General features: G+C 40.1%; 2 protein-coding genes across 3 annotated transcripts in view; both read left to right on the top strand.

Moving 5' to 3' along the window:
- Window positions 1-69: 69 nt before the first annotated feature.
- On the top strand, window positions 70-11,135 carry nfatc2b (nuclear factor of activated T cells 2b). Its single transcript, XM_020589907.1, has 10 exons — window positions 70-392; window positions 1,107-2,094; window positions 2,329-2,500; window positions 3,223-3,425; window positions 4,120-4,292; window positions 4,477-4,617; window positions 6,039-6,094; window positions 6,581-6,713; window positions 8,127-8,732; window positions 10,769-11,135. The coding sequence occupies exons 1-10, from the start codon at window positions 266-268 to the stop codon at window positions 10,813-10,815; spliced, it is 2,646 nt and encodes an 881-aa protein (XP_020445563.1). The 5' UTR covers window positions 70-265; the 3' UTR covers window positions 10,816-11,135.
- An 862-nt stretch (window positions 11,136-11,997) lies between these two features.
- The window catches only part of manbal (mannosidase beta like), a 4,113-nt gene continuing 2,830 nt past the window's right edge, over window positions 11,998-13,280 (top strand). Inside the window, exons 1-3 of one of the 2 annotated variants that reach the window (XM_020609009.1) lie at window positions 11,998-12,090; window positions 12,189-12,228; window positions 12,880-13,079. In XM_020609009.1, the coding sequence (XP_020464665.1) occupies window positions 12,930-13,079 (150 nt within the window). In that variant the 5' untranslated portion in view covers window positions 11,998-12,090; window positions 12,189-12,228; window positions 12,880-12,929. The other variant, XM_020608931.1, reaches the window with a different exon arrangement.

Here is a 13,280-nt window from a genome sequence, read left to right as displayed (position 1 = left end):
GGTAGGTACGCACCTCGTCTCTGCTTGTCATCAGCAGTGACAGGAAGCGTCTGTCGCCGCTCGTTTTTTCATGTTGCGGTGTTGGATGCTGTATTTGAGTCGCTGCTAATATTTTGAACTTATCGTAGAGGGGGAAACTGCAGCTCCACCCGTTTTCTTAATTGTTTGCGCTTTACACGCAGCTTAAATTAGTTGCTGAGTTCGAAAGTTATTACAACAGATAGACTACTCTTGTCGAACAAAATCCATACAGTCAAAGCTGGAGATGACATCTGGAGGTCTGGGACTTAGCGAGGGCCTTGGTCAAGACATAAGTCAGGAGGAGCTGGACTTTTCCGACTTGTTTCTGTATAATCCATCTGGGGAAGATTTTCCTGTCGGCTCTGACAGAGGTATGTATGCAGTGACTATTTTGCTCTTATTTAAAATTAATGTAATATCTCCTTTATAGTTACATCGTGATAATTTCTTAGTGTTTTAGCATCACCCAGTTAACAGTTAAGAAGAGTTCAAATCTAAAGCCCCCATCCACCCAAAAGTATGTTTTGCTTAGATAGAAAATTATTTTGGATGTTTGAGGAAAGGCAAGCTTATTTGTATAGCACCTTTTCATACAGTGGATGCAAAACTTTGATATTTTCAAATTTGTAATGAAAAAATGTGCAAACTCATTACATTTTCTAGCTGACAGGAACTCAGGGTGGCTGCAACCTATCAGCAGTGAGCATGAGTGTTATTAATATTTTATTGATGATACTAGAGAGAAGGGACTGCCTAGCTCTGCATAACTCAGAGTTGTAAAGATGGAAATTGTAGATTTCACAGTGAATCTGAATTTAGCACCACTGTGCAGAATGATGTGTGTGCTGAGTTTGACACCTAAAAGGTTGTTTTCACATTTATCTGCTGAAGGAGGAATGTTATCTGAGTTTAAGACTTGTACTACCTAGCATGATTTAGTCACATCACAAGTAGTTTAAAAGTCAATTATGGTGCAATGCAACTTACAGAAGAGTCGTCTTGTGTGGAGGGGGTCGTTAAGTCTTTAAGCTGGTGGTAATAGTTTGAACGTGTACACAAATAATCCTTGCTACTGTTACTGACAGATGATCCAGGTGCTCTCCTTCAGGACAACAGTCAGACTCCTCTGCTGGTGGCTGACCATGACAGTCTGTACATCCCCACCTCCAACCAGCCAGCCACCAGCCAGAAGCCCTCCTCTCACAGCCCCACCACAGAAACCCTGTCCGAGGCTGTGTTTGACTCCCTGGGGCTGGTATCGAGAGCAGGGAACATCCCTGCTCCAAGCCCCAGGATTGAGATCACTCTCTCAGGTGACTCCCTCAGCTCTCAGACCCTGGAGCCCAGCCCTGGCACCAAAGCACTGGGAGCTTACAGGGAGTGTGTGAGCCCTGCCAGCAGTAACTCCTCTACAGGATGGCCAGCAGAGGCATATTCCCCTGTGGCATCACCATGTGTCTCCCCTTCCAACGGAGGTGGCTGTAGCATGGGCTTGTCCGCCTTAGACCTCTGCCCAGGCCTCCAAGGCATCTACACTTCTTCTGCACACTCCTCTCCAGGAGCCTCACCTCACAACAGTGTCACCGATGAAACCTTTCTGCTACCACAACACCAACGTACCTCCACAACACTTCCTCATCAGCGCTCCCGCTCTGCCTCACCACATGGAAAGCGTGCCTATGACCAGTTTCACTCCTGTCAGGGAGCAACTCCTGTCAAGCAGCGCTCCCGGAGCCCCAGCCCCAGCCCTTCGCCCCATGAGCAGCAGGGGTCCTACTACCTGCATCAAAACCAGGCTCAAGCTGAGTTGCAGGCCCAAGTTCAGACCCCCTCCCCAGGCCTGGAGGAGGACTGGAGCTTTGTCTCCAGTGTGTCCAGAGCAGCACCTTCCGCAATGGTGCGAAGTGCACATACACAGGCCCAGGGACAGGACTGTGTGTATGGAGAGAGGTATGACTGGGCCACTGAGCAGGAGAGGACTGGCAGGGGTGAAGCTGAGGTCAAGTGTGAGACCTTCTATATGCTTCCAACTGTGTGGTCTTCTCCTCATCCAGCTCATCATGTAGCATTCAGGTGTGTTGTTTGTCCTCTCTTATTACTTATAGACAGTTTGTGTGTTTCAAATAAGCTCATATATAAGCACAAATATAGCACATTAAATAACTGAGTATTAAATGAAAAAAAAAACATTAAATGAAAACTATAAAACAAATTTTGGTAAAAATTAATTTAAAAGTATGTAGCTGAAATTTTTTTGTCATCCCCTACATTTTTCCCTCTTATTGCCTTTGTCTCTCCTTTTCCCAGCGGCCTCTCTGTGGCCCCACTTCCCCCTTTAGAGTGGGAATTGCCCTCTCAGTACAGTCAGTATGATCTAATGATCCTACAACAGCCCAGATCTCACCACAGAGCTCAATATGAGACCGAGGGCAGCCGTGGAGCTGTAAAAACACCTAAAGGAGGTCATCCAGAAGTTCAGGTGCTTTTTTTGCTTTCATGCTTAGAGGGTGCGGGAGTTTGTGTGTCTATATGTGACTGCAAGGAAAGAACAAGAAATGCAGATGACTCTCCCTTCCCACCTTTGTCACTAAGAGGTTGTAAATGTGGGGTGATATATCCTGGACCATGTTGTGTGTAAAGACAAAGGACAAATTATTAAGGCATGCATTGTTTCAATCTGATAAAAACAGACTAATATTTAGAAGAAGCTTTATTTTATTGTCATTGTGACACATATAGCGAAATTTTGTTTGGAGCCGAGGGGCCCCGGGCCACTGCGTGCATACGCAGCCGCCATCAGGGGCAACTTGGGGAGGTTCAGTGTCTTGCCCAAGGACATTTTGACATATGGACCCCAGGCACTGATATTTGAACCCTCAACTTTCCGGTTGGAAGACGACTGCTCTACCCACCACACCACACCACTGTCGCCCCCCCATACATATCTTGTATACTGACATACAGGTGCTTGTTCATGGATTGTTCTTGTGAGTTAATAAATCATCACTCTTGGATTTCCCTGGACTGTTGCACAAATGGGCTATGCAAAGCAGTATTTTTGCTATGCCAGTTAGAAAGTGACCTGTAACATGATCCCCACAGTGCAAACAGATTTACTCTGCAGTCATGGACACTAATGGTATTAGAGTTCATTTGATACAACGTGGAGCATGCATTTAATCACCATTGTTGCCTCTCCAGCTCCGTGGGTACCAAGGCACAGCTCCACTGGGGCTGCAGGTATTCATAGGGACAGCAGACGAGAGGCTCCTGAAACCCCACGCCTTCTACCAGGTCCATCGCATCACTGGGAAGACTGTCACCACCCCCAGCATTAAGAGGATGATCAATGGGACCAAAGTGGTGGAGATCCCCCTGGAGCCAAAGAACCACATGAGAGTGGTGTAAGTACAACAGAGGCTGTGGGATACAAATAACTAAGTCACTCATAAAGAACAAATGCTCCCAATATGATGTCACATTTATTATCACAGGACTGTGAATTTATTAAGCAACCTCCAGTCACCACTGAGGGGTTTCTGCACGTTGTCTCATAGTTACAGGTGCAGATAAACACTAAACTGAGTTATCAGTGCTGTATCACTTGTCTTTGGATTTTCCACTGATGAAGTCTCAGTGTCTACTAGGTACTCTGTTCTTTCTATCCCCAGCAGTGATGGCTGCTAATGCCACCTACAAGATTTTCATTGTTTTTCCTTCTAACAAGTTGATGTTGCTGCTGATGGAAACTTAAGATAAGATATATTTTATTGCCCTCCCAGAGAAATATGTCTTGGGTTCATCACATTTGAAACTTGAAATGCCTCACTTCCTGTGTGCCACAATGTTTTTCCAAGAAAGACCTATACTTGACACCGGAAACTCTTTGAAGAACTTGGCATATAATGAATCACTGAAAAACTTTGCAAAATGTATTTTTCTAATCAAAATGTCTAATCTACACAGAACAAAATCATTTGAAAGAGGCACTGCTTGCAGTAAATCTGGATGAAAAGCAAGATGACAGTGTTGCTAACAGAGTACATAGGCATCCTTTCAGAACCCTTATTATCACATCTGTCTCATTACATTTCACAGGATTGACTGCATAGGGATCTTGAAGCTGAGAAATGCCGATATTGAACTGAGGAATGGTGAGACGGACATTGGACGAAAAAACACTCGTGTGCGTTTGGTGTTTCGTGTCCACATTCCTCAACCTGGGGGCCAGCTCGTGTCTCTTCAAGTTGCCTCTGATCCTATTGAATGCTGTAAGGAGTTTTTAATGCCTGATAACTGCTGGCCTAATGTTGGCTGGCTTTAATGTGAATGTTCTCCAGACTATACAAGTAAATATTGTAGTTATGGATTTGAATCATCAATCATTTGTGTGGACAAATATCCAGATGTTTTCTTACACCTGCTTCTTGTTCCTGTTCCTTTCTTTTTCTTCAGCCCAGCGCTCAGCTCAGGAGTTCCCTGCAGTTGAGAGGCAGGATCTGGACAGATGCTCAGCATTAGGAGGTCAACAAATGGTCCTCACTGGACAAAATTTCACACCAGACTCCAAGGTGCTATTCTCTGAGAAGACACAAGGTGAGGAAGAGTTTTTGTCTTAATTAGTGAGCTTTGGGGAAATGATAGATGCATTTTGTTACTTTTCAACAGAGCTAGCTGACTGTTTATGCTAAGCTAAGGTAAAGCAGCTGCTTTGAGCAGTGGTGCTGTATCAGTCTTACCTAACTTTCAGCAAGAAAGCAAATAGTCAAATTTTCCCCAAATGTTGAGCTATTCCTCTCATACATTATGCGGTGTGTCTATTTATTATGAAGATGACGTATTTGTTTTATGTTGACCAATAATTTTAATATGAATATAGTTAGATTCCAAACTGGTTCTATGAAATAGAAATATTTTATGCGAAACACAAAATGTACCCTCCCAGTATCCTGCTCCGGTGTAACCACCTACTGATATAGTATTTGTATTTTAAGATTATTTGCATATTGGCCAGGCAACATTCAGTGACGCACATCTTCCTTCAGCCCCCACTTTTACTTTGACAAAAACTTGTGCTGTTTATTTCTACATGGAAATTTCTCACCTTGCTACTGCTCCTTCTGCCCACACAACATTTTTGGGTCACATGGTTTGAAAGCAGGATGGGTACAGTCGGCTGCATGTGAAGCCACTTTGTTGCTTGGTGTAGGATTTTATGTAGCAGGATGTGGTTAGACATACTGATAAAGAGTCAGACCCAGAGCAGAGGCCTTTTATTTTTTCAAAGTATAGGTTTAAAACAGAAACAGTTGGTAATACTGAGATGGGAATGAAACAGGAAGTCAGGCATAATATAGAAACCAGTTTTTCACTGTACTTTATTTGTACAAATGTACATATGTTGTACTGTCAATTAAAGACAGGATTGATATCATCTGATTTCTTACTCATTAGTTTTCACTTAATCAAGCATGCTGTTTACACCTTAATATTTGCTGAAATACACTTGTTTGCTTTCATCCAGAGTTTGAAGAGACGATCAAAACCCCTTTCGTATCTGTCTGATAAATCTGAAGCCACAGCCATTAGATAGGTTGGCTCGGCTTAACATAAAGACTAAAAACAAGGGGAAAGAGGTAGTTTGGCTTTGTCCAATGATACAGTAATAAAATCTGATTTCCAGCAAATAGTCCATCACCAGCAGCAGTAGCAGCTTGTCTGTGTTACACTTTATTTTTAATGGATTAAACAACCAAGATGTAATACATTAATTAGTGAGCTATACAAGTGATAGTAGGTAGATTATATTACCTTTAGACAGGTCCATGCTAGCTGTCTTTATGCTAAGCTAACCAGCTGCTGACTGTAGCTACAAATTATGTGTACAAACAAGAGTGGGGTATCAATCTTCGCATCTAACTCTCTGCAAGAAAGCAAATAAGCTAAAGTGTCAAAATACTGCTGCTGTAAACTTCCACAGCTTCAATACCTATACACTGTACTCCTTATGGTTTCAGATGGGCAGCAGATCTGGGAGGTGGAGGCTACTGTGGACAGAGACAAAACACAAGCTGTGAGTTAGCATTCACATGCCTGTACAGCCACATGCTTTAAGGAAATGGCATATTTAACATAATAAGGTCAAAGGTCAAGGTCAAAGTGTTTGTCATATGCACAGTTAGGAAACGTGTTTTTCCCTGTACAATGAAATTCTTACTTTGCCGTCCACATGAATGCCACAAAATAAAACTTAAATAATAATGTAATAAAGTAATAATAATGTTTTTGTAGAATTATTCGATCACGAATTAACTTTTGTCTGATACTGTTACAAATTATCATCTACTCAAAACAAAAAGCAAAACATGAAAACTATGACCAATCTTTTCTACTTCTACACATGATACATATACCATATTCAAAGAATTTTATTCCTGAAGCTGATTATGAACTGAAACACTCAAAGGAGATAACTGGGTCAGCCTACACCTTTCTATTTCAACATTACACTTTGTCTGAAGTGTGATCTTTTTTTTCTCATGTTGCACTTCCCGTCTAGAACATGCTGTTCGTTGAGGTCCCTCCTTATCGAGACCGGACCATTTGCCATCCGGCTAAAGTCAACTTCTACGTCATCAATGGGAAGAAGAAGCGCAGTCAGCCTCAGCACTTCATCTACACTCCTGTGATAGGTATATATTAGTTATCCCACTCAGCTCTGGAACAACTGGAGGAAAAGAGGTACCTCAAATGTTTGAGAAATGGGAAGGTGACCAAAAGGTCAATGATTGTTACCATGGGGGTGACAGAAAAAGTCAGTGTTGGCATTGTGAGGACATGTTATTCTTACTTTTGTCAACACAAACCTTGTGCTGAAAGACCTAATTCAACAAATGTAACCTGCATGTAGACTTTTATTTTCACATCAAAGTCAGCAAATGAACACAAGAATAAACTTAAACTAAAACCTTAAACTGATTGTGATGTTGCTAAAAAATAGGGCTAATGTGTGCTAAGTCACCCATCCCTTGATAAAGTGAAACTTGGAGCATACGGGAAATTGCAACAGTTTAAATCTAACTGGTACACAAAGAAGCTTAGCACAGTTACAAGCAGCACAAGGAGCATCTTTATATGATCTTCATTGTGGTGTTTTACAATTTTACAAGAAATCAATCTTTCAGCTGCTGTGACTGTAGTCACAACACAGGTTTCTGCGTAGGATGGTACCGCTCTCACTTGTTCTCTAAGTGGAAAATCTGTCACTACACTATTGTTTTCGTTAATGCTTTCTCCACCTACAGTTATACCTACAGTATGGCTTAAATGCAGACAAGTTCGTTCACGCATTTCAAAAAACATTTCAGGAAACAAAGGACTTCATGAACTGAAGCAAAAATAAATGAGGCCGGATGAGGTGACATAGTTATATGAAAGCAAAGGAAATGACAGAGCTTCCTCAAGAAATGTATTTTAAAATTTCCCTAAACTTCCCAAAACCTGTGACATTTTAGGACTGATAACGTTTAGCCATGCTAACAGCTCCATGAAGGTCAGTCTGGTCCAGGTTGAAATATCTTAATGATTATAGGATGGATTTCCTTTACATTTTCTCTGGACTGCCTTTGTCCCTGGGGGGATGAATCCTAATGACTTTGGTGATTCCCTGACTTCAGTGCCACCAGCAGGTTGACATTTTTGATTCAGACCTTCACTATTGAACAGACTGTGTGAAATATGCTACAGATTTTTGGTGATCCTCAGACTTTTTCCTTTAGCGCCATCATCAGGACAAAATTTAACATTGCTCTGTACCTGGTTTTGAAAAGCATTTTCATCAGCTTCAGCTGACCTTTGTGTTTAGTGCTAAATAGCAGTTTTGAAACGCTAACATGATAAAGATGGTGAACATGGTAAGCATTACACATGTTAAACATCAGCATGTTACCATGTTGATTTTAGCATTTAGCTCAAAGCTCCACTATACAACCTCACAGACACTAGCTATAGACTCAGTCTTGTTTCTGTACTTGTACTTTCATCAGTGAGCTCCATTAATCTCTCTCATCTTTCAATGTCAGATCATCTTTGTTTTTATATTCCAGCCATTAAAGCAGAGCCACTGGATGACTATCAGCTGAATTCATATGGCTACTCAGACAGTCAGTCTCTGTCTGGCCTATCAGTGAAGTCACTCCATCATCACCTGGAGCAGGACAGCAACCTTCAAACCCTGAGTGTTTCTCCAGCATTGTATCATCTAGCCACTGTAGACCCCAGAGCCTGTATGTTAACACCTGATCCGCTGGATGATCAACCAGTATTTTACCAGTCAAGAACAGGCACTCTGATCAACAGCCCCATGTTGTACCACACTGTAAACCAACGTTACAACAACAGCGGTTTCCCCCTCCTTGGTGGCTCAACAATGGCTTCCCACCCTGGTACCACTTCTAGTCAGTGTGTCAGTGCTAGAACCCCTGTGGGCAAACTGAGTGAAGGACCTCAAGCTGTTGATTCATTCGAGCCCTGTTTGGGGTCAAGACCTCAGGGTTTTGTGCAGACAACACTACCACCGAGGAAGTCGCCACCTTCAAAATACATCCACAGTCAAGGCAGAGTAGAGCCAGGTAGAGGAAACCATGAGGAACAGGCTCCAAACCGGGTCACGGTCAAACAGGAGATCCTCAGCTTTGCCTACCTGGAAGATGGTGAGTATTAATGTTACAGTGCTCTGCTAGATGGTTCAGTATGCATGAAAAGGAGTGCTGCTCAGACTGTCAAAGTGCATAAGAATCTGCTCTGTCGCTCACACCTTTAGTGTCCACTATTATCCCCATTTGAACAATAATCATATTGTGCCTCTTTCTTTAATGGTGGGCTTTTTGCCCCGCATTAAGGTGTAGCTGTGCTGATAGAAACACTTCAGACATGCTCAGATGACAAGCTGTACAAAATAGCTCATTTGAATCAGGTTCTCAGTTTTTCAAGTCTGTCTCAGTCATCTCCCCATAGGAACACAGAAGCAGGTTCTGCTTGTTGCAGTCATTCCTCAGACTAGTCTTTAAGAAATCTCTTCTTAATACATGTCCAGCATTAGTGATGACAAAATCCACATTTGTTGTTATATGATGTGAGTCTTATTTATTTTAATCAGTGATTCTTTATGTTCTATATTTGATAGTGTAATATTCTGCATATATACACCTATAGAGAGAAGGTAGTTGGCAATATATTTACATGATCTCTCTATCAATCAGTCAACATTGCTTCCGAGTTTTGTCTGTTGGTTTTTAAAGGATCCATTCCTCTCCCTGGTTTGGCTTTTATTGGTTTTGATTACTAAAATGTTCAGCTACTTTGCATGAGCATACTGTACTGATCTTCTGAATATACTACTGGAAACGCCTACAGTTAACAAGGTTAAAATGGAATGGGGGGGCTTTGTGGTCCAGTCTGCAAATGCATACAAGCATGCTACAAATGCAGGCTTGCAAATCCTGCCTTGTGGTTTTCTGGTGGCTCTTTCTATCCACTTCCTTGTCTGTCAGTCTGACTCTCTCTCACCCACACACTTGCAGAAGGGTCATTAGCATGCTCAGCAGAGTGCAATAAAAACAAACAAAAAGATATAAAAACAATTACTAAACAGTAAAAACAAGGTGCAATGTAAAGTGACAAGTGTATTTAACTTGCGCTTACAACTACAACTTTTATAAATTTCATATGTATTTGCATTTAAAAAGGACAGAGCTTTACCACCATGAAGTGGGAAAACCATTAAGCAATGTACCCCGATCTTGTTTGCTGTGGGAGAACATTATTGTTTACACCTCATAGACATAAACAGGAAGTGTTCTGTATAGGCAAATATGTGCAGATACACCTGTGGTAAAGAAAGCAGCAATGTCCTTTGCTCTAGTTTCTGATAGAGACTGGCTTAATAGCAAGCATTTAGTTAACTACTGACAACTTTTTTTTACTAAGCATCAGAAGCACATGAATTAAAATATGCTACTGCGTATATGTTGTTATTTCTTGAGATCATATTTAATATTAATAATACTTGTATTCTTTCTGGCAACATATGAATGTATAATATTGTAAGGGTTGATATTTTTGTTGGGAAATCAATTATTTCAGTTCAGAAACCACTGCATACAGTCTGTGTTCAATAAATGGGACATCTAGTGGACATTAATTTAAATGCAATACGACGTGCTACTGTGAGTTTCATTGGACTGATTTATGTGTGAAACTAGAATATTTCTGTTGGCTCCCTGGTGGGTTAGGAATCTAAGGTGCCAACCACAAACCTCATTGACACTGGGTCAAGTTATGCCAAGGACCCAATCTCACTTCCTCCTCATTTCCTGTGACCTCTCTACTGTCAGACTTTCAAATAAAAGTGGAAAATAGCCAAAACAAATCTGGTTTTAGCACCTTCTACTGGCTGTATAAAGGAAAAAAACACATGTAGATGACATAATCCCCTGGCCCTGCAACAAATGAATAACATGTGCATGAATGAGGTGAAAGCAACAACAGTTTTGACTGGATTAAAAAAAAAAAAACAAAATATTACTGATTTACAATTTTAAACAAAGGGGCTTTAAATACAAAACAAATTAATATAAAGCTTTAGGAATACAGGATGGATTTCTTTCCTGCCATAAAATAATTTGTTTGTCTTTCTTTATCTGTACAGTGTTAAAGTTGTTCATTCTTATTTTTGAATGCTTTCCAGTGAATGACATCATTAGAAGAGACCTGAGAGACCACAATGGACAGTGAACCTAGAGGCCTGCAGCAGTCCTGATGTTCATCATATTCAGTGTTTAAGCAGTCAGTATAATTGGCAGCCTTGTGGAAATACAAATATAAGATACTGATGGTCTCAGAAGAAGCTTGTAAGAGTTGTAATGAAGAAAAAATTCAGTAGAAGCAGATATTTAAGGCAGTCTATAGAAAGTAACCCTTAACAGGATTATGTGATATTTCTTTGGTATTAGGAAGGGTGGTGGTTTACCTCAACTACAACATTTTACATTAGAAAATGGGTCAGCGCTTACTGTGTTTGCCTTAAATATCTCCATACAATTTAGTCTTAGCAAAGATAGCAAAACATGTAATGTCTGTTTAATATTACAATTTTTTCTTTATTTTAACCAGTTTAACATCTCTCTTTTTATGTTTGTACAATTGCTCATTGTAAGTATGTCTAAAATATTTCATAATAAATAAATAAATCCTGTTTATATGAATCACTGTGTTTGCAGGAAGAGCAGGTATGTTCTCAGTTTATAAAATGCAATGTAAAATGTACTTAAACATACTTAAAAGTAAAGCTTTTATTCTGAATTTTGGGGGTAATAAGCAAATATCCTGCATTCACATTTTTATATAACTAAAATATAAAATGTGATTTAAATACCAAAAATAAAACCCATTATGCAGAAAGGCCTTATCAGTGTTATACTTGGATCAGATGTATTAATATGGAAATAGGCTACTTTAATATTGTAGCTGGTTGAGTATATTTTAACTAATTCCTATAACCTACTGCTGGGTGGGTTTAATCTATAACAATTTGTCACATATCATAAACTAGCCATATGTTTTGTATGTAATATCTTAAGCAAGTAACAATTAACTATAGCTTAATTATAAATATGGTGGAGTAAAGGTAGCACAAAAGGGAAACAAGTGTACAAGTACCTCAGAAACATACTAGCTATAGTATTCTAATTAGAGCCTAGTAATTGTATTTAAGTAGGCCTACTTTCCATAGTTTTAATATTCATGCTGGGTAGCTCAAACTCTATCAGTGCATCAGTCATGGAGTTACTGTATTCTTTCTTGTCAAAGTCGGCACAGTACAGAAACAATGGTCAGAAATAACAACTGATAAATACTATGGACAACTTGAGCAACATAGCAACATAATACGTTTTATGTACTGTACTCTATCCTGTCATTGTAGTAAGAGTGAACACTAGAGGGCGACATTTTCAAACCAACCGGATCGGTATTGGGTCGCGTTGTTATGACGTCACCTACGATAAAACGGTATTGTATTTTCTTACTTTGTAAGCTATCTAAATTATCATGTTTTCTTTGATAGTGTTTCACATCTTTACTTGTTTTTCCGGACTTTGATGTTCCAGTCCTATAACGAGGAATAAGAGTAATACACACCCGCGGCTGGTAAGCACTTCTTACACACATCCACCACAATACAGCAACATATGTGTGCATGGTTCATGTAACTGGCCTTTGTGTTTTGCTAACGCTAGGTTGTAACGGATCTTCAGCTGCCTTATAACTGTATCCAAGCAGGGGCATTAACATTAACATTGTACATTCAGTACCTACATTCAACAGAGCAGAATACATCATTTGATCAGATTTTGTTGCAAAGTTGTCTTTGTCATAAACTAAGTACTATACAGTAACGTTAGAGCTAACTTTACAACAATTGGCTTAGTTGATTAATCCGTCAAAACAATGTTAACACTAATAGGAATCAGTTTTGAAAATGGTTAATCCGTAATATTAGATCTGATGAATGGATGTTCCCATTGTTACTAGTTTTCAAGTTAATAAAATAAAAAGTAACAAAGCATTCATCTTTGAAGAACGACACATTTTGGATGCCTGTTTGCTGCAAGGGTTGTAACGTACTTAACGTTAGGTCTCTTTACATTACAAAACGTGGTTTCCTCAAACTGTTGCATACAATTAGTTGTAGTATCTACAAATATTTTAACAATTATATCTAGAAACCACATCAATGGCCTCCCACATACCACTTTTTTTGGAATCACTGACATACTGTCGATCTCGCGCTGCCAATAGATCACTGAGGGAAACATACCTGACCACCAAACAGCCAGTCAGCCAGGATCATGTCTGCAGAACTGGACCTATCTCCTCCAGAAGTCCCTGAGCCCACCTTTCTAGAAAGCATACTGCGCTACGGGCTGTTTCTCGGTGCCATCTTCCAACTTATCTGCATCCTGGCTATCATCTTCCCCTCATCTAAGGGACATGAACAGGTATGTAGATTATAAGGAAAGGTGAGGATCAGGTCTTGTGGCAAGATGTGTTCCCCCTTCAGACAGTAAGCACATATACATTCTCCTCACATTCTCAACTCAACTTTATTTATATAGCACTTTACCACAGCACAGTTGACCAAAGTGCTTAACATACCATACACATCTAAAATCATCACATAAAAAACTATAAACAATAAA

This window comes from Monopterus albus, unplaced genomic scaffold (genome assembly GCF_001952655.1).
Source record: "Monopterus albus unplaced genomic scaffold, M_albus_1.0 scaffold1.1, whole genome shotgun sequence".
NCBI lineage: Eukaryota > Metazoa > Chordata > Actinopteri > Synbranchiformes > Synbranchidae > Monopterus > Monopterus albus.
The sequence above is the reverse complement of the archived record's forward strand: the minus strand, read 5'-3'. Positions and strand labels throughout refer to the sequence as shown.